Source organism: Cricetulus griseus, chromosome 4 (assembly GCF_003668045.3).
Source record: "Cricetulus griseus strain 17A/GY chromosome 4, alternate assembly CriGri-PICRH-1.0, whole genome shotgun sequence".
NCBI lineage: Eukaryota > Metazoa > Chordata > Mammalia > Rodentia > Cricetidae > Cricetulus > Cricetulus griseus.
This window is the reverse complement of record NC_048597.1, coordinates 143857849-143879324: the sequence shown is the minus strand read 5'-3', so window position 1 is coordinate 143879324 and position 21476 is coordinate 143857849. Positions and strand designations below refer to the sequence as shown.

At 43.0% G+C, this 21476-nt stretch overlaps 1 protein-coding gene across 7 annotated transcripts in view; it reads right to left on the bottom strand.

Annotated features, from left to right (window-relative positions):
* Nfrkb (nuclear factor related to kappaB binding protein) overlaps positions 1 to 19753 on the bottom strand; it is a 35405-nt gene extending 15652 nt beyond the window's left edge. The window contains exons 1-16 of one of the 7 annotated variants that reach the window (XM_027411753.2): positions 19633 to 19753; positions 16638 to 16811; positions 14036 to 14237; positions 11887 to 12014; positions 10281 to 10455; positions 9632 to 9769; positions 8965 to 9038; positions 8076 to 8160; positions 7237 to 7411; positions 6688 to 6793; positions 6048 to 6174; positions 5515 to 5580; positions 1948 to 2027; positions 1803 to 1849; positions 870 to 930; positions 314 to 488 (exon numbers count right to left, since the gene is read on the bottom strand). In XM_027411753.2, coding sequence (XP_027267554.1) covers positions 314 to 488; positions 870 to 930; positions 1803 to 1849; positions 1948 to 2027; positions 5515 to 5580; positions 6048 to 6174; positions 6688 to 6793; positions 7237 to 7411; positions 8076 to 8160; positions 8965 to 9038; positions 9632 to 9769; positions 10281 to 10455; positions 11887 to 12014; positions 14036 to 14237; positions 16638 to 16772 — 1774 coding nt within the window. In that variant the 5' untranslated portion in view covers positions 16773 to 16811; positions 19633 to 19753. Of the gene's footprint in view, positions 1 to 313; positions 489 to 869; positions 931 to 1802; positions 1850 to 1947; positions 2028 to 5514; positions 5581 to 6047; positions 6175 to 6687; positions 6794 to 7236; positions 7412 to 8075; positions 8161 to 8964; positions 9039 to 9631; positions 9978 to 10280; positions 10456 to 11886; positions 12015 to 14035; positions 14238 to 16637; positions 16812 to 19632 lie in introns of those variants that run through there. The other 6 variants (XM_027411755.2, XM_027411754.2, XM_027411756.2 and 3 more) reach the window with 6 other exon arrangements.
* Between the last annotated feature and the right edge of the window lie 1723 nt (positions 19754 to 21476).

Sequence of the window (21476 nt, the reverse complement as noted above, 5' to 3'; positions counted from 1 at the left end):
AAAAAAAAAAAAAAAAAAGAAGAAGAAGAAGAAGAAGCAAAGTCCTATACTTGATATAACTACTGGCTTGTGAGCAGTTGATCAAGATGAACATGACTTCAGAAAGAAGCACTAATTCCTGGCATCGACCTACCAGGGCAGATTCTATCCTTCTATCTCTTAGATTTGAAAACTTACTGAGACTGATCCTCAGTCCTATCAAAGGATGGAGTGTGTAAGGGGTTAAGGTTTGGAACAGGAAATATGGATTTAATTTGAGGAAAGCTTTGGGGTAAAAATAAGAAATCCCTAGTAATAAATGCATACCACATACCAAGAGACAGAATGGTGACATAGGCAGGCCTGTCAGAGCGCAGCAGCGAATGCTCACGAGCCTTGTTGAGGGAGGTCTCCTTGTCAAACACGCCCTTCACTGGCCCCACCACAGACTCAAAGCCATGCATGCGAAAGGTGAATGCCTTATGGGGTTGGCTATACCTGTAACGCTCCTACCAAGAAAAAAGGCAGAAAATTGCCATGTCAGAATTGGTGGGATTCTTTCTAATACTCCCTTGAAACAGAGGGATCAAATGAGATGTTAAAATGAGGAAACAAGCAATCCCATAAAGAATATGACCCAACCACAGTGGAGAAAAGACAATCCTCATAGCTGATCACCCAGGAAATGGCAAAGAAGTAAAATGCACTTTGCTATCTGGAAAAAAAGAAGGTAAAAAAATTTTCTTTCCCTTTTACCAAATCAGTTCTACCCCCAAAACAGCCTCAACCAATGGACTATCAGAGCTGAAGGACATGAACACCCAAGGAGCTTTGATCAAGGAAAGTCAGGCTCAATGCTTCTGTCTATATAGCTTCTAAAGAGAGCTTACCTGCTCTTGAAAAACCCGTTTCTCTTCTCCTGTGCTAGGCCGCACCACATAGTCAGTTCTTCTGGAACATAAAGAATTCTACATCATCTCTGAGAGCAAGGACGGTCACTGACCGTTCACCCTTTCTCAGTACCCATAATTATTCCCTCGGCTATATGGGAAAATGTCCCTTCAAAAGGACTCAACTCATGCTCAGTCTACTCTCCACACAAGTCCTGCTGATATTTCCCACTTTACCCCATTCTTAGGATCCTTAAGTATTTGGAATAAACAGAAGAAAGAGGATGTCACCTTTACCTACTGTTTTCAGTACTGCTGAAAAGTCAGCTGAATTTAATAACAAAACTGTTATTCTTGGAGGAACAAAGCACTTCAAATACATTTGATGACAAGAGTGGTTATTCTGCCTTTCAAAGAACCTAGAACTTGAGTTCTAAACCCGTTATGTGAATACATGTATGTGCGTATCTGCCTGTATGTATGTACACATGTATAGCTACCGTAAGGATGGGCCTCTGAACTATAGTTTAAACAGGCAGGAATCAGGAACATGAGATAACTTAGCATGAAGAGCATAGTACTACAAGTCAAAGGGTCTGAACTCTAGCCAGGATCCTGACACCATCTTTAGCAAGTCACTAAACTTCATGGATTTCTTTTTACAAGTAAAATGAGGAACTTCATTTGGTGGAAACAAGGAAATGGCCACCTACAAGGCAGATGGTCTGCCTTTAGACTACTGCAAGAGGAGCCTTTCTTACTGAGAAGCCTATGTGACCTCCTCAAGCATGTTGAGGCATGTGAGTCAGTGAACTTCTAGGGTCCCTAAGGTCCACTACAGCTCAAACACCCTAAAAAATCCAGCAGATCCACAGCAGTAATGTTAAATCATGGCTCCATGGGAACAACCCACCACAAGAAGAATATACTCACACTCGAGGGACAGGTGTCATGGCATCTGAGCTGTCTTCATTTTCCTGCTGAAGAAAGGGAAAGCATTACCAAGTAAATGGGCTAGACAATTTTTACTAACTTAGGGGCTCTAAAAACCCAAGTAAGAAAGAAGTAAGAGACATACCTTACAGAAAGTCTGGTCTTTGGTTTCTAACCATAGGTGGAAGAGAGCAGCTAATTCCTTTTCATTATCTTGATACTGACCTGCAGGAGTGAGGGTACATACAAAAGTAAGAAATTTAAAGTATTATTCAGAATTCTACCTTGTCTTCACCAGCTCTATCTTTGTCAGAAAGAGAACATGTCAAAATCTGCCACTGGTCCTTCCCACAAGCTCATGCCACTATCCTCACTGCCCGGACTACTATCCCAGGATGCCACTTTTTCAGATCTTTCATTCAACAAGTATTTACAAAGTAGCCACTGTGCACCAGCCACTAGGATAAAGCTGAGACCACCGAATGAATTCACTCTCTGTCCTTCAGAGAGGTCACTTCAAGTGAGTAATGTTGTGGGATACTTGTGCACCATGTGAAGGTATATTGCTGTGATTAGTGTAATAAAAACCTGAACGGCCAATAGCAAAACAGGAGGTATAGGTGGAACTTCCTGATACAGAGAAGACTCTGGAAAGAAGAAAGGGAAAGAAGATGCCAGGAGATGCAGAGCAAGCAGGATATGCAGGAGGAGAGGTAACAGCCACAAGGCAGAACGTAGATTAATATAAATGGGATAATTTAAAAGAGGTAGTTAGGAACAAGCCTAATAATAGACTTTCATAATTAAGTCTCCATGTCATTATTTGGGAGCTGGCAGGTGGGACAGAAAAATGAGTTACAGAATAATGAGTTCATATAAACAAAATCAGTTCTACGAGAGGTAAATGTCATAATGGATGCTACAGAAGTATACATGAGGTAAGGAGCCTATTCTTGTAGGTAAGAAAATGCACTCCTCATACTGGCACAGCAGTAAGAAGGCCTGAGGCAAGAAGAAGCTTAACTCTGTGACTGACCAGAAAGACTAAACTACTTTCTCTGTGACACCTTGTATCACTTTATTTGGATTCCTACTGGGGCATCTGCATCATGATGGTATCTAGATTTTGCACAGGCTGGAACCACCATGGGGTTAGTGCCACAAAGTGGACTGTATCGGAGTGCGGCTCCACTTCCCAAGCTGGAAAAGCATGTTCACCAGGATGCTTATCTTTTTCCTCACTAGTCAGCTCCAACAGCACTAACACTACCATACCCAGAGATCTCTGTACACTCTTCCCTCCAACTCCCTTCCTTGCCCCTCGCTGTGTCTTCTCCAAAGGCTATTCATAATCAGTCAGTCAATCAATAATCTAATCTTCCTTCCCTGCACCCCAAGTTTTGTTTGCTATCAACTGACTTCTAGGTTCTGAGCCTTGGGGATGTTGTCTACTCATCCTCTTGTAGCTGTGCCCTAGGGTCAGAAGTTAAAGTAGTTCTTCCTCCACCCCACAGCTGGTTTTAGATATCTGTTCCCAGTTCTGCTAAAAAAAAAAAAAAAAAAAAAAAAAAAAAAAAAAAAAAGTGGGACTGCATTAACTCTAAAACTATGCGTAGTAGAGAAAACACCAGAAGGAAAAAGGCATCCTACAGAATGGAAGAAAATATTTACAGACTACCTATGAGCTAAGAAGTTAACCAAGCTGGGCATGAAGGTGCACACCTTAATCCTAGCACCTGGGAGGCACAGGCACACAGATCTTTGAGTTTGAGGCCAGCCTGGTATACAAAGCCAGTTCAAGGACAGTCAGGGATAGACAGAGAAACCGGTCTCAAAAAACAAGAGGCTGGAAAGATGGCTTAGTGGTCAAAAACACTTGCTGCTCTCCTAGAAGACATGAGGTTCCAGTCTCCATACCTCCACAGCAGCTCACAACTGTGTGTAGTTCCAAGAGATCCCAATATCTATTCTGGCATTCTTGGGCCCCAGGCACACTTACAGTGCCTAGACATACATGCAGGGAAAACACCTTTATGTAAAATGACAAAAATAATTTACCTAGCAGTGGTATAACAAACATGCCTTTAATTCCAGTACGTGGGAGGCACAGACAAAGGCAGGCAAATCTACAAGTTCAAGGCCAGGGTCTACCAAGCTAGTTCCAGGACAGCCAGGACTACACAGAGAAACCCTGTCTCAAAAACCAAACCAAAACAAAATAAAAAGTTAATAATCAAAATTTTGTGATCTAAAAATTGATCACAAAAATATAATAACCTTACTTACAAAAATAAAGATCTGAGTCGGGCATTGGTGGAGCTCGCCTTTAATACCAGCACTCGGGAGGTAGAGGCAGGCAGATCTCTGTGAGTTCGAAGCCAGCCTGGTCTACAAGAGCTAGTTCAGGACAGCCTCCAAAAGCCACAGAGAAACCTTGTCTTAAAAAAACCAAAGAAAAAAAAATAAAGATCTGAACAGACATTTTGCTAAAAGACAGCTCACAATAACCTGCAGCTATAGCAAAGACACTCAGTATCCTTAACCATAGAGAAAAATCAAAACCACTCACAGTGGTTACTCTTTAAAAAGTCAAAAGACTAAAAAATATTAGTAAGACCAACATGGTGGCAGACCTAAACTCCAAGCATTCAGAAGGGAGATGCAGGAGGCAGGTCTCTGTGAGTTTAAAGCAGGCCTGGTCTACATTGGGAGTTCCAAGCTAGTTAAGGTTACAAACAAAGATCCTGTCTCAAAAAAAAAAAAAAAAAAAGTGCTAGCAGATATGTGCAGCCTTGTACACACCTTGCACACTGCTAGTGGGAGTGTAAACTGATATAGCCATCATGTAACAGTATGAAGACTCCTAACAAAAAACAAAGTTCAGAAAATTGCCCTATGGTCCAGTAATCTCACTTCTTACCAAAAGAAAACTGAAATTAGATCTCACAAAGTTGAGTCACCCCTGCAGTTCTAGTACTTGGGAGGTGGAGGGCAAAAGGATCAAGTTCATGGACATCCTAGCTACACAGTAAGTTAAAAAGCCAGCCTGGGCTACAATAAGGTCATGCCCTCAAAAACAAAAACAAAAAGACCTCAGTAATCTGCACTCTGAGCCCAACTACCATAATCAATCCTGATCTATCCAATCTCCATTCTTCTGGTGAGGCAACTGATGACTGCCAGAGAAACAAGTAAAGGGCAAGAGAGACCATCACAGTTCTCACTGGTCAGTTTCAAACCCTCACATTTCCAAACTCTCCTTCCTTCTCACTTACAACAGACATGAGCCTACTACTGTGGAGCCACTACCTCCTTTCCTTCTACTGCTGTAAGAAATATGGCTCTCCTCAGGAATGTTATGACACATTTTCCCTTCTCACCTGAATTTCCAAATCCCTCCTCTCTGATATTCTTTCCATCACTGCTTTCTCTCATTTAAAAAAAAACAGAAGAAAGGAAAGGAAGGGAGAGAAAGAAAGAGGGGAAGGGAGAAAGAAAAAGAAAGAAAGAAAGGAAGGAAGGAAGGAAGGAAGGAAGGAAGGAAGGAAGGAAGGAAGGAAAGAAGGAAGGAAGGAAGGGAGGGAGGAAAGGGAGAAAGAAAAAAAGGGACAGAGGGAGGAAGGGAAGATGGGAGGGAGGGAGGGGGGAGAGAAGGAAGGCAGGCAGGCAGGCAGGCCTGCCTGCCTGCCTCTTGGGGGCTTATAAAACTTACCAAGCAATTTCCACTGCTGGGTTTTCTCTTTGAATTCAACAAATGGAGAGAAACTAGAAGGAACAGCTGCAAGAAATGGATCAAATAATAAGATATATATCAAGACATATGTAAGAGAGTGTTAGTCTTGAAGTAGCCTTCACCCTGGGCTCTGGGAGAGCCTCTGAGTACACACACACACACACACACACACACACACACACACACACACACTTGAGTGTATCTAGAAAGGAGTGAAAGGATGGCTCTGATACAAATGAGTAGCTGCAGTCTACTGCAAGAATTCTTTAGACAAGGGCTGGGAAGATGGCTCAGAGGTTAAAAGCACTAGCTGCTCTTCTAGAGGTCCAGAGTCCAATTCCCAGCAACCACATGGTGGTTCACAACCACCTATAATGAGGTCTTGTGCCCTCTGCTGGCATTCAGTCAGAACACTGTATACATAATAAATAAATAAAACTTAAAAAAAAAAAAAAAGAATTCTTTAGACAAAAGAGGGAAAACATGATGAAACCGCACAGAAAAGACCTTACCTCGGCTTTCTCCAGCAAGATACTGCAGAGCAGGCAACACCAACTCAGCCCAGTTGGGGGCAGCAGAGAACCAGCTGTTGAGGGAGCTGGCTGGAGAAGCTTGCCAGTCCAAAACCCGATCCTCCAGCTGAGGGAGAGGAAAAGATGGAATCCAATCAGGTTTCTCTTTATACATTCCGGGATGAAACAGAGCAGTAGAGCATGTATATCATTTGCCAAATTTCCAATGTAAGGTAACTGCAGTGCTGTAGGAGGAATCCTCCTGAGCTCTACTTCCTACCAAGGTGACACTGCTAGTTATCTGGGAATAAATACAATGCCTTCCTTGAATGACAGCCCTCATCTGACTTCAGTGGGCAACTCTGTGAGGCATTCTCTTCACAGCACCACACCTGGGCAGGTGGTCCTGGGTGGTACAGAGAGCAGGTTAAGTAAGCCATGGGAAGCAAGCCAGTAAGTAGCATTACTCCTTGTAACTAACTACACCCTGACTTCCTGACTGTAAGGTGAAACAAACCCCTCCCCAAGTTGCTTTGTCCATAATCTTTATCACAGTAACAGAAAGTAACCATAATCAGAAGCTAGGGACCACTCAAGAATGCAGCAATTGCAAAACTTTTAACATCTCTACAACTCTTACCATAGGAAGGCTAGCCTGACTCTCCAGCAAGATCTCTAACAGGAGAGAGAAAAAACTGGGAAATAGTTCATTGATTCCGAGGCAAGGCTTGATGTCTTCCAGGGGCCTAACAAGGAGGGAAGAAAATGTAAGTGTTTGCTATCTGGGCCCCCCAAAGTAGAAGGGGAGCGCCAACTACTCCAAGCTGGCCTCTGACTTCCACATACCCATGCACCTGTACACACACACACACACACACACACACACACACACACACACACACACACACACACAAATAAATGTTACAAAGTGGTTTTGTTTTTCTTCAATGTGGGAAAAATCAAAAAGACAAGAACACATGCCAGATTGGTTCAGGTCCCCTGAGCCTCCTTATAATAATCACAAAACCTCAGGAGCTTTAGAAAAGAGAACATGGCACATTTTCCCAGGAGATCCTGGGGCTCAGCACACACAGTCAGCTCACCCAAGTCCCAAAACCAGACTCAGCCTATACTTAACTCCCTCCCTCCCTCCCTCCCAGTGCAGCAGGTATCTTTGTGCCCCACTCACTCTTCCTTGATAGACGATATTGCCAACGGAGAGGGGGCCTGGGAGAGAGTTGGGACCCCTTCAGAATTGCTTAGAGGCTCTGCCAGATCCTCTGCCTCAGATTTAATCAACTTTATTTTCTTCTTCTTCTCTTTTTCCTTCACCTTTTTTTTAAGAACAGCCAAATCATATAAGGCTAGAAAGGGGAAAAAAAAAAAACACAACTCACAAAAATGCATTATGAAGTGAGAAGTCTTACCTGCATTTGATTTCCCAAAGCCTGTCAAAGACTCAGTAATATGATACTTAAGATTTTTTGTTTTGAAAACCAAACTCAGTACATCACTTATAATTTAATTTTCACATCTAATGATACGCTGTGCTGATTTGATTTCATTTTATTCAAGTATCCAGGTATATGGTACATGTATAAGCATGTTCATGTGTAGGGGTGTTTGTATGTGCACATGGAGGCCAGAAGTTGACATCTTCCTCAATCACTCTCTACTTTGTTTACTGAAGCAGGGTCTCTCTAGTCTAGCCAGTCAGCTTGCCCAGAAGATCCCCTCTCAGTCTCCTGAGTACTGGTATTATGGCAGGCTGTGACACTTACCCAGCTTTTGCATGGTTGCTGGAGAATACAAACTCAGGTCCTCACACTCACACAACAAGTACAGTATCCAGAGCCCTCTACTCACACCCTGCCGTGCTATATTAAATTTAGAGGGCAATAACAAAACAAAGGTGTTCCGCATAAAGGAAGCTATGGCTCCACTTATTCTTGTCACATACACACAGTATCATACAGTAACATCATAAATTGGGTGAAGGTATCTAAGAGGTGATCCATAGTCTTTTACCTGCTAGAGAGCCCTTCCTGCCGGCATTTACTCGAGTCATGATGTCACTGAGGGTCAGGTCCCCTGTCAAAAGGTCTGGGTGATCCTAGATACGACATCAGAGATCTGGTTATAGAGGTCCAAAAAAGGAACCCCAAATTGATGGTGACTGTGCCAATTTACCTAAGAGATACAGTATTTCAGAGACACCTGAGGGAATCATGTCGAATTAAAATATATAGAAATACCAACTACTGTTCTTCAGTGGTGCACAGAAAAACCTGCCCCCTCCTTTCAGCTGTAGGGCAGCTGCAGTTCATAAAGCCCTTATGCATCCTTATTTCACACGTTCATAAAATAGTTTTAATCCTACTACAGTTTTCAAGTCTGGAATAAAGACCCTGAGGACTCAAGAGATCTGCTTGGTATCAGCGTAAGTGGTGAAGACAGAACTCAATTCTCCCTCCCCTATCCTCCCACTTTACCCTGTCTCAGATGGCTGTCCTGTCCTCTGCCATTTCCCCACTTTGGAATGCCTTCATAGTGAAATGATAATGGAAGCAACACAAAATGGAAGAGAGCACAAAGTTTGACTCTTGGCTCTGCCACTTACAGGCTGCAGGGCCAGGGATAAACTCAGCTTCAGGGAATGGGAGAGGAGATCATGATTCATTCACACACAAGTGAAACCACAAAGATTGAATGAAGCTCACATTGTCAACCATGCCTTGTAAAGCCAAAGTACCTGACTCTCACATCTCTGATGCTAAGTAGCATCTCTTGCTGCTCCTGTCTCTGACAGTGTTAACAACAAGCACAATGCAGGTAGTGACTACCATTATCTCAGGACAGTCAGACCAGAAGTTATCAGGCTGAAAATTATGACTGGCCACTCCCACCACAATCTTACTGGTTGATGTTTCCGCTTCTCATGGTGCTTCTTTAACATTATCTTCAGGTCACTGTCCCCCAGCTCTATTTTATCTGAAAGTAAATGAACCAAACCACATGGACCAGATCATTCACTACGATGGTGCTCTAACTTAAATCTACCTAGTCACTCAAGACATCCAAAAGCGAGCTACTTCTAATTTTGTATACTATAAGCAGAAAGGTTTCACAGTTCCAGGATCAGTATTCCATCATTTCTCTATACATTGCTTCTCTGTACATTGAAGTAAGTAACTTCAATTTTGTAGCAGATCCATAAGCACACTCAAGAGGCTTGGCATTCTTCTGTCTCCTATTCCAAATTCAAGTTCTTCTTTGTCTTTACAGCCTAGGGAGTTGCTATCGGTCTGGCTGCACATTCTATTGCTAATTCATGCAAGATTATGCTTTTTAGCCAAAATAGCAACTGATCTGATCCTGAGGACAATTTCAAAATAAAGGAAAGCAGGGAAGCATACCTATAAATGGCAATAGTACTGCATGGAACCACGTCTCCAAATCTCCCTCTTCTAAGTAGCATTGCTGTTTCCTGACAGGTAAGAATCTAGTTCCCACCTCCCTAAGGGGCTCTCACTTTTCTACATCATGATGTCTTGTAACTGCAGTAGCATCAGCTCAGTTCTCACCTGCAGTTTTCATATCCGTAGTGGAAAGCGTGGGCACCACCCTCAGGGGCACCGCAGGACTAGGAGAACGTGCTGGAGAGCTTGGAAGCCATGAGCTGAGATCTTCAAAAGAAAATTTTTCTTGTAAATCCAACGTGGCTGTGGACTCCAATAGGGGAGATTGGGTAAGTGGCCATTTGGGTTCAACTGGGCTAAGCCAACAACATGGAGGCCAGGGTTCCACATTCCTTTCTGACCCTTCCCCAGATGAGCTGGAGCACACTTAGGTCATTTAAACGGCTCTTCCAGGAGAGAGACTTCAACAGAGTGATGGGGTCGCATTGCAGCAGGCCAACAGTCACTACTACTCTCCTGTAAGGGGAAAAGCAGTTCTCTCAAGTGGCACAATGGGAGCAGAGGAAAGACCCTGTCCTGCAGGGATCTGTCCAAGATGTTCTCATCTAACCTAAGTGCCACATTAGCACAAGAGTAAAGAGGGCATGTAGTCACTCTTAAACACAACGTCTCAGCAACTCAACCACCAAGAGCTAGTGAGTCCCACTCTCCACCCTCCAAACAAGACAACTCAAGAGGGCTCCTTTATTGGGAAATACATGGCTACCACTGGCTCCAGTACCCTAGATTCCCAGAAGTACCCAAAGACACTCACCCTCTTCATCAGAGGACAGGGCAGTGTCACCACACTCCTCCTTCACTTCACGCAAGACCTTCAAGTAACGCTGTTGGGTCCGCCACTCCCGCTCCTCGGGGCTTCGGGATGGTGAATGGCGCTTGTGGCGAAAGGGAAGAGCCGGGCCACTCCTACGAGCCATCTCCAACAGATCCTACCAAGAGACGAGATGAGAAGCCAGGTCATCATCAAATCTTGCTCTTTAGACAGTCTGCAGGCCCATATTTTATTGTCTTTAATGTTAAAAAAAATACCAAACTCTCACACCTGCAAATAACGAGGAAATATACTACATGTGATTATATATAAATAAAAAGTACCTAAATTACTTAGTTTGATCATTCATGATATAAAAAAACACTCAAAATCTGAAATTTCCTGAGTACCAATACAACATCACAAGTGAAAGTAGCTGCACTGCATCTTGTGTCATAGACTGAAGCCCCAGCACAAGAAATACATTGAAAATACTTTATATAAAATCACCTTCAGCCTACATATATGAGCTTCATAGGTAAACCTAATTTTGTTTACAACTGTGTCTTATCCAAAAATATATATATACAAGTATTCCAGAACTCTGAAAAAAATCTGAAATTCAAAACACTTCTGTTTGTAAACATTTCAAGAAACACTTGCCAGGGGGTGGTGGCACACACCTTTAATCCCATTGCTCAGGAGGCAAGGCAGGGGAATCTCTGTATAATTCGAGGCCCTCATTAGCTACAGAGCTATTCCAGAATGGGCAGGGCTACACAAAAAAACCCTGCCTCCTCCCCTCCACCCCCTGCAAAAAAAAAAAAAAACAAATAAAAAAAGGGGGGCGGGGACAAGCTTAATTACATGGTAAAAATACCCAATTTTAGTGTTGACCTGCTTCACTCAGAATTATTTATACTAAACATCCAGGTATTTCTATACTAAATCTCAAAGAACTTAAAAAAAGTTGTAACAGGATCAGTGAGATGGCTCAGAAGGTAAAGACACTTGCCACCAAGCCTGACAAGTTTGATCATTGGGACCTAGTCACATGACAAGAGAGAACAGACTCCAATGAGTTGCCCTCTAAGTGCCACACATGCTCTATGGCACAGGCACACCCATATATAAGCACACACTTGTACACAAAGTAAGTAAATATAAATGAAGTTAGGAACTGCCTCAGAGAATTATCAAACTGGAAGGGATCATGAGGCCACAAAATTTTATCCTACATATCTATACGTATGTATGTATGTATGTATGTATGTATGTATGTATGTATGTGTGTGTGTGTGTGTGTGTGACAGAATCAGAAGCCAGTATATACTTGCACATCAATTCCAAAAGCATCCTAGATATCCTCAATAACCCATGATGAGTCTGAATAGCTTTGCTTTTCTTTGTAAATACTGATTCTAGGAAGTACTTTGTTTTTCATGTTTCAACATGTCTGAAATCTATCTAAACGGCTCATAATAAGATAGGAGAAAGCCCAACTTTTGTTAGTGGTTCTTTTAGATTTTGTATCAGAACCACTACTTGACGTCATGGTGCTTGCCAGGTGACTACCCATGTTGCATACCTAGTTCTAAGCATTACTTACACTTCTGGAAGCAAGAATCTGTTTTAGCAGCCGATGGAAATACTGCTGTTGGGAGTTGAGATACCGCTTGTACTGTGACTTGAAGCAGAGCTGACGATACTTGACCACCTCAGGGTTAAAGTGTCCATCTTAAAAACACAGGTACAACTGTATATGCATCAGCCCACAAATATGTAATAAGTATACAAGAGATGTGGTTGTAGCAAAGAAAAAAAAAATGACTAGGAGAATCAACAGAGAGACCCAAAAGTAAATAAATGGTAAAAACAGTAATAACTCAATTAAGGCTGGAAACCATAGTAACCACAGTAACACAATTATTTTCAGCAAAACTGGAACTGAAATACAGCATCAGAGAACTACAAAGAAACCTGTCTTCACCTCCATAACTTGTCTGCATACTTTACCACACAAGCACATTGTGGGGGGATGCACAGCAGCACTGCCCACTTACATGGGGCCCTTATATAACCCTCTAAATCCTGAGAGGGAAGACAGTGTCCTCCCACCAGAGACTTGAGCCACAGTGAAATGGAATGCTACCGAACAAAGGAGAACTTGTCTTTATACTAATAACCCATCAAAGGAGAAAAGCGGAGAACTTGTCTTTATACTAATAACCCATCAAAGGAGAAAAGCAGCTGTGTATAGTGGTGTGTCTATCACCCCAGCTATTTGGAAGGCCAAGTAAAAGGATAAATTATAAGACTAGGTTAGGGCCACTATAGACAACAAACCAAGGACTCTTACAAATATAAAGGGGAGCATTTGCCTAGCATGTGCACGTGAGAATTCAATCTCCAATACCACTCATAAAAAAAAGAAAAAAAGAAGCTGGGCATTGGTGGCATACGCCTTTGATCCCAACACTCGGAGGCAGAAGCAGGAGGATCTCTGTGAGTTCAAGGCCAGTCCTGGCCAGCCAGGACTACATAGTAAGAGAGATCTTGACTCAAAAATAAAATAAAATTTAAAAAATTAAAATAAAGGGCAATAGATACCACTTAACCAAATAACTACAGGTGGTATTACCAATGATGGAAAACTGACAGCATGTTCCTCTGAAATGGTATGATAGAAAAGGAAAGTTGCCACATAACATTCTTACCAAAAGCATGTGACACAAGCATAATACGAAGCAACAAGAAAACAAATTCCCAGAAAGTAGGACAGTATACAACAAAAATGTGCTGGCTCTTCAAATGCCAGTGTCCAGAAAGCAAAAAGGAATACTCCATACATAGAACTAAATAAGACACAAAATTAAAACACACCCCATGCTCCCTGAGTACTGTACAAATCTAAACAGCAATTTACAAAGACATTCCAAGAGCGGTTAAGAAAACACAAGTGATCGAGGAGGTGGTGGTACACGCCTTTAATCCTGGCTCTCGGGAGGCAGAGGGAGGTGGGTCTCTCTTAGTTCAAGGCCAGCCTGGTCTACAGAATGCAGAAAACCCCTGTTTTAAAAAACTCAAAAAGGAAACAGAAATGGCCAGGCAGTGGTGGTACTACTGGTCTTTAATCCCAGCACTCGGGAGGAAGGAGTCAGACCTCTGTGAGTCTGAGGCCAGCCTGGTCTACAAAGCAAGTTCTAGGACAGAAAGAGCTACACAAAGAAACATTGTCTCGAAAAAAACAAAAAGAAAACAAAAGCAAGGAATATTCTATATTATTCAGTGTAAATTTTCTTACAGTCAGCTAACAGGACTGTGATTATGTGGGGGGATGTCCTTTGTGAAAAGATACACTTGCTAAGACAGAAGTGGTGGCTATGTGTGAAATCCCAGGTAGGCTAAAGCAAAAACACTGTCCTAAACTCAAAGCTAGCCCAGGCTACACAGTGAGACCATGTCTTTAAAAGAGAAAGGTGTACATGGTGAGATGTTATGTTTTTCTGCAGTTTAAAAATTAGTCATAAAGATCTTTGGGATGCTGACAATGTTTTATTTATGATGGTTACATAGCTAAGTTCTATTATGTATTTTCTATCATAAATCAATAACAATCTTACTTTTTAAAAATAGCACAGGCAGCAAATACACAAAACTACTCTGCGTAGAGGTCACATCAGTACAGGAAAATGAAAGGTACATGTGTGTTAAGTGTGTACTCAACCCTATCAAAAACAAGACACTGAGCTACAGACCTCGGAAGAGCTTCTGGGCAATGTGCAGAGGGTTTCCAAAGCGGAAGTTCTCCCCACTGAATAGGGCAAGGATGAGCTCATTCTGCTGCTCCACATTGTCTGTAGGAAACTGAGGCAGAAACTGCTGGAGATGTTCACGCTGAGAGTCACTTAGTACTTCCTGCCATGTGGAGAGGCTGACGACATCAAAGAATATCTCGGGCTGGGAGAAATGGGAGAAAAGTAAGCAACTGATAAATATACATTTAATATTTTCTGTCTGTGCAGCCAAATTCACAGACCATAAAATTTACCATTTTATCACTATTAGGTACACAGTTCAGAGTTTTAAGTATATTCACATTTCTTACATAGCCTTCATTATGACCCTCAAGTGTTTTTAAACAGCTAAAATTCTAATGATCTTGACTCAATTCTAAAAATCAAAGATTAACTGGCTATGACAGCACCTACCTGTAATCCCAGCATTTGGGAGGCAAAGGTAGGAGGATTATGAGTTCAAATCCAGTCTGGGCTGCATGCCAAGACCCTATCTCAAAACAAAATAAAAGTTTATTAAAGACAGCACACAAACCATAATACAGCAGTATATAATCCAGAGGAAAATTACTCAAGAGAGAAGCCCATTTGGAAGCTCTCTCAACTAGGGTATGATAGAAACCATGTGAAATTCAACTTAAACTAAGCAGCAAGAAAAAATTAATTGGGAGGGGGTGTCTCAGGAGACATGATTAAAAAGACTAAAAAAAGAAAGGAAGCAGAATGGGCTTCAATTCTTTTAATTAATATATATTTTTTTTACTTTGAGATATGTATCCTTGGCTGCCTGGAACCTGCTATGTTATAGACCAAACTGGCTTTGAACTCACAGAGATCCACCCGATTCTCCCTCCAAGTGTTGGGATTAAAAACATGCACCAAGTCTATCATGGGCTTCATTTTTAATTCGCTCTATATATTGGATGTATATGTACCAAATAATAAGCTTAACACAGTTACAAAGTAGTTTAAGAACTGTTAAAGTGCACAGAAAAATACAGATCAAGAAAGTCTACCCTATATAATGTTAAGACAGTTAAAGGGATCCGAAAGGGGAAAATATGCTGGAAAGAGTTAGAACAATGCCCCAAAAGTAGAAGAATTAACAGCAAAAAAATAGTATTGTCAACTGGAGAAATGAAGAGGTAATGACGGGAAGACAGAAAAATACATAGGGGCTTAAATGGCATTAATTCTGTACTACCCTGGGGGTAGCTACATAGTTTTGGGGGAGATGGAACCTGTTGTTTTATGGTAGTTTCATTCTAAGATGGTCTTGAACTAGTGAGCCCAAGTGATTTCTCTGCCTCAGCCCCTAAGCAGATAAAAATAGTGGCAAATGCTACTCACACCTACAGACATGTATTCTTTATCATTGTTTAAATATATATACTTATATAAATGTACCTATATACAGGCATTTGTTTATATACTCTTACCTGCAATTTTTTTTATTTTTTTAATTAGCAGCTTCAGACAATGTCTGGCTGGACCAAGGAGAGGAAAGGTGTGACAGTAGACAGAAGGACATGTAAACCTGTTAGGTTAATTGTGCTTTACCCCAACAATAAAACAGAGCCATGGAAATTTAAGCAGAAAATTACAGGATAATTCAACCACCAAAACCCTTTCATGACTGTATCCCAATCACCTCAGATTTAGCATCTAGTACCTTCCCCTCAAAACTTATTTTTACATTCAATTTTAGCATCGAACCATGTCTGGCATGGACTAGGTACGTAATAAAATAAGCATCTGATGATAGAATGTATGTCATAAAAGAGATTTCCTTGAAAGAGTACACAAAGAAAATACAAATAATGGTTGCAGCTGAAGCTCAGGTGGCAGAACGCTTGTTTCTAGGCTGGGGATGTGGCTTAGTTGGCAGAATATTTGTCTGCTATGCGCAAAGACATGGGTTCTATCTCCACATAAACCAAGCATGGTGGTATACATCTATAATCCCAGCACTTGGAAAACAGAAGAAGGATCCCAAGTTCAATGTCATCATCAGCTACATGCTAAAGTCAAAGCTAACCTGGGCTATTAGACCTTACGAGAGAGGGAGAGAGAGAAGAGACGGCAAGCACAGGCAAGCACTCTCTTGAGAGTTGGTAGCCTCCTTATCAATGATAACTGTACACGTGACCTGGGAAAGTAGTCAAGGGCATACTGATGTTCCATCCCAAGCTACAAATTAGTCCTCCAGAAGGTTACCTTATGGACATACACAGGTCTGAGTTTAATGATTCATAACAGAGAAACCATTTTAAGGGAAACATAATTCTGCACTTAAAATATTCAACTTCTTTTTCTGACTGAAAATTATGTTATAACAGGGTTTACTTATATCATGCTACTACTATTCTGACTTGATCAAACATGTAGATAACAGCCTATACTGTCTTCCTTAGTCAGAATACTAATCACACTAAACTTTAAAAAGTAGTTTAGGGAACACCTGCTGAAATGTAGAAAACAAAAGGGAGCAAGAAAGGCAGAGATGCTAGGAAAGGATTCAGAAGAGGGGGAGGGAAATGATTGCAACAATGTTGTCACTCACATCCTCCAGAAGGTCTTCAGGCAGACTAACCCTGGTACCACCCAGAAGGCAGTCTTCCATGATCCGAGTACCATGACCATCTCCACAGGGACCCAGTTCTAGGGGATCTGTCAGCATGTGATCCAAGGAATCCATTGTTTCTTCTCCACAGGTATTCTACACAAAACTATACACCTTGAGACAGAAAAAGCAGAGGTCTGGTTGATTCTAATATTCAATCCCAAATCTCTTGTTTTTTAAGGCAGGGGTAGGGTCTCATTCTGTATCCAAAAGTTGCCTGGAATTCACTATGTAGCCCAGGCTGGCCTCAAACATGCAACAATCCTCTGGCCTCAGCATCCAAACACTGGGATTACAGAGTGAGTAACCAGGCCTGGCTCCAACCTCTTCTTACATCTCATCCTTTTCTCTAACCATACTGCTATCCTCCCTCCCTTCCAATACCCCATTTCCATTGAATGTTCAAGTCTTACAACTCCTAAATTCTTAAGTTTCTTACACTTTCATTTTATAGAAGACTAAGACTCAGGAATTGAGTGATAAACCAGACATGGAGAATCAAGTGCATAATGGAAGCACTTGAGAGGCTGAAGCAGGAGGATCACAAATTCTAGGCCTGCCTGGGGTATGACATAAGGCCATATCAAAAAACAATAAATAAACTGGGCGATGGTGGCACACACTTTTAATTCTAGCTAGCACTCAGGGAGAGAGAGGCAGGCTGACCTCTGTGAGTTTGAGGGCAACCTTATCTACAAAGCGTAAGTTCCGGGACAGGCTCCAAAGCTACATAGAGAAACTCTGTCTCAAAAACCAAAACAAACAAACAAAAACAGTAAGTAAGTGATGGATCATGGTCCATAACTACAAGTTCCAAGGTCAATAATCTATTAGAACATAATTTCTTTAATAACTGTTGAATTGTCAGAAAGTTCATTAGAAATCCATGTGCAGAACCAGGCGTTGGTGGCGCACGCCTTTAATCCCAGCACTCGGGAGGCAGAGGCAGGTGGATCTCTTGTGAGTTCGGAGGCCAGCCTGGTCTACAGAATGCGTTCCAGGACAACTTCCAAAGCAATGCAGAGAAACCCTGTCTCAAAAAAACAAAAAAAACAAACAAACAAAAAAAAAAAGTAAGGAAAAAAAAGAAATCCATGTGTAGAACTGGCAAGATACCTCAGTGGCTAAAACCTACCACATAAACCTGATGACCTGAGTTTGATCCCTCAGTCCCACTACAGAAGGAGATAACAAACTCCTGAAAGTTGTCCTCTGACCTCTACAGAAATGCTGTGACACATCTGCATACCCACACACATACTGACAATATTTTAATCTTAGATTATTTTTAAAAAGCCATAAATTCCACAAACATTGGTAAAGCTCAGATACTAACTTATATAACATTTCTCAAGGACTAGGTGCCAGGTCTCATATAATTCTTACAATTGTGCATACTATACCTATTCTACAGATACTAATATTGAGAATTAAAATATGGGAATAACTTTCTCATCTCCAGGCGAATCTGCCTGCAGATATTAACATCATACACAATACCTCCTGCATATACTCTCAATTAAATTATTAAAAACTTCTTGATATGATTTCATTAGTCCACATAAACTCCTGAGGCTCCAATCACCAGACGGTTGCAACTAGCTGTCAGTGGCCAATCTGATGATCTTCAGATCCATGTAAATTAATGCAATTTTCCTCTTCCCTGAAATAACTTCACAGGGCTGGCCACCCTTTTCAGAAACAATACCAGAGCATGTTTAGACAGTGTCTCCCAAAGCTGGAATCAGGTGTGAAACTGAGGCTGCTCACAGTGCCAACCCACAGTGAACTCACCCTACATGTACTGGATCCATTCTCTTACCGCCTATTACCAACAAATAGACCAAAAAGCCCATAAAAATGGAAAGATGAACTGGACTTAATCAAAACATCAGATTTCTACCCTGGGCTGTCACTAATCTGTGACATCTTACCTCTCACCAGGTGTCAGGCTCATTACCTGTAAGTAGGAGGAGTTCAACAGGGCCCCCCTACCATTATTTCCACTCTTGGGATCTTACAGTGAAGAATCTGCAGCTAATTGAGTTTACATAACTTTGAAAGATCCTTCCCACTTCCCAAGTTCTCAAACGATAATGAGCAGGCCTGTGATATATCTAGAATGAAGCACTTTTCTGCGAAACGATTTAAAGTTCTGACAATATTTCAGATCTAAGAAAGATACAGTGTTTCACGGAGGCAATTGTGTGGTCCCAACATCTTCAGCACACTAAGAAATGAGAACACCCTGAATGCATTCGGTGCCTAAATAACTGAGAGGAAGGTGAGATAGGAACAAGATACTTGCACTTAACAAAAACTTCAAAACAAGAAAAAGTAGAAGCAACTTGATGCTTAAACAAAACCCTCTTAACCTAAGCGGCATGGAACAGCCTGCAAAGTTAGTACCTCATCTGACAGGTGCACAGTTTACACAACTCACTCATAAGCTTCTTCCAATGCTGACGGTTGGTTAAGCTAAATGTAGTATTATCTAGTGACAACCTCTGCCTTGCCACCTATTCCGCCCAAGAACTCGAAATACGAAACGCAGACGGCTGCCAGGGAGCTGGAACCCCGGAAGCCGTGGATTTCTAAGTCTTGGGGTGTCCCGGACTTCCTCGCTGATCAGGAAGGCCTCTTCTCTGTACCGGGGCCAGCCTACCCTCCAGACCCTCGCGAGACACCGGCAAGCAAGGTTCTCGGGCCGTAGTCCCCGGTCGCCAACCCCACCTGCGCGCAGCGCGCAGCGGCCCCGCCCCTCCCCCACCCATCCTCACCCTAACCCTCGCCCACCCGGCAGCCGCAGGCCCACGCGTGGGGACCGCCACGTGCCTACGGCGACCGAGATCTCGGAGCCCCACTTCTTCCCTTCGCCCCGCTTCTTCCTTTCACCCGACACCCTCCAACCCCCGGCGCCTGGGCCCGCCCTCACCTCAGCCGCGTCCGCCGGTCTCATCCGCTGGCTCGACCGGCAGCTTGCTCCGGGACGCGCTCGCTCTCGCAAGGCGTCTGGGTGCGCGCACGCTCCGGGCTCCGGCAGCGGAAGGGGCGGGACCTGTGGGTGTAGCCCAAACGGCGGGGCGGGGCGGGGCGGGGCGTAGTGGGCAGGACGGGCAGGGGTGGAGCCTGCGGCAGCACCTGAGCAGCTCCGGACCTGTCCCGTACGTCGATTCCACCTTTTTCATCCTTTCCACCCTTTCATCGGCTGCTAAACAAGAGCACAACATGACCAGGCGCCGTGCTAACCACTTGTGTGTGACAAAATTTCTCCTAAGAGACGCAACACAGATCTGCTCATCATAGGGATCCCATGCCACCAAAGTCCATCCAACTTGATGAGCCAATCAATCAATGAGTGTTATTGGGATTACTTACAGGAGTACGGGTGAGGGGGTTACTTACAGGAGCAGAAATGATTCAAAGACAGCTGCATCATCAAGGCTCACCCAGCATGCGTGACAGCTCACAAAAGCTGGGAACCTGGAACACCCTGCATAGCAGCTCTGGAGAGTGTCTTTCCCAGGTGCCTCAGTTGGTTTACCTCTTCCAGGTGAGCTCTGCTGGTTTCTGCTTCTTCCAGGCAGCTGCTCTGGTCTCAGAGTCTTTGCAGTTTTTTTTCCTCTCAGTCCTCTTTGCAGCTGGGCTTCCTCCCTTCTGAGGGGGGACTCTCAGCTTTATTCTTTACTCTGGTAGAGATGCTTAGGGGATCTAGTTCCTTTCGGGGACTTCCTGGAGCTATTTTGAGTTGTTTGCTTTACTGCTTAAAGAACTACCCCGCACCCCTCTTCTCCCCTTCTCATTCTCCTAGCTCCCTCTCCCCTCCCCCCATGCTCCCACTTTGCTCAGGAGATCTTGTCCTTTTCCCCTTCTCTGGGAGAGTCTGGGACTCTTAGAGTCCTCGTTGCCTAGCTTCTCTAGTGGTGTGGATTGTAGGCTGGTAATTGTTTGCTCTATGTGTAAAATCCATATATGAGTGAGTGCACACCAGCAGGAAGGTTGTGTAGGGGGAAGAACAGAGGAGAGCAAAATAAGAGATACCATCAGAGAGGGAGCAAGTATAGGTTTAGAGAAATCAGGCACTAGGGAAATGCCCGGAGATCTACAAGGATGACAGCAACAGTGGAGAGGCTACCTTAAATGCCCTCCCCTGATAATGAGATTGATGACTAACTCATATGCCATCCTAGAGCCTTCATCCAACAGCTGATGGAAGTAGAAGCAGATACCCACAGCTAAACACTGAACTGAACTGGAATTCAGTTGCAGAGACAGAGGAGTGATGAACAAAGTGGACAAGACCAGGCTGGTGAAGCCCACAGAAACAGCTGACCTGAACCGGAGGGACTCTTGCCCCCCTGAGACTGACCACTGGGAAGCCAGCATGGAACTGATCCAAACCCCATGAATGTGGGTGTCAGTGAGGAGGCCTCGGAAATCTATGGGGCCTCTTGTAGTAGATCAAGTAGTATCCCTAACATAGGAATGGACTTTGGGAGCCCATTTCACATAGAGGGATACTCCCTCAGCCTAGACACACGGGGGAGGGCCTAGGCCCTATCCCAAAGGCTATAACAGACTCTGAAGACCCCCATGGAAGAACTCTCTCTGGGGAAGCAGAAATGGTATGGGATAGGTCGGATGTTAGTGGGGGGGCAGGGGAGGTGGGGAGGGAGAGGGAACTGGATTGACATGTAAAACAATCTTGTTTCTAATTTAAATTTAAAAAATGGAGGAAAAAGAAGAACTACTACCCTGCAGGAGGAGAAAACTCTTACA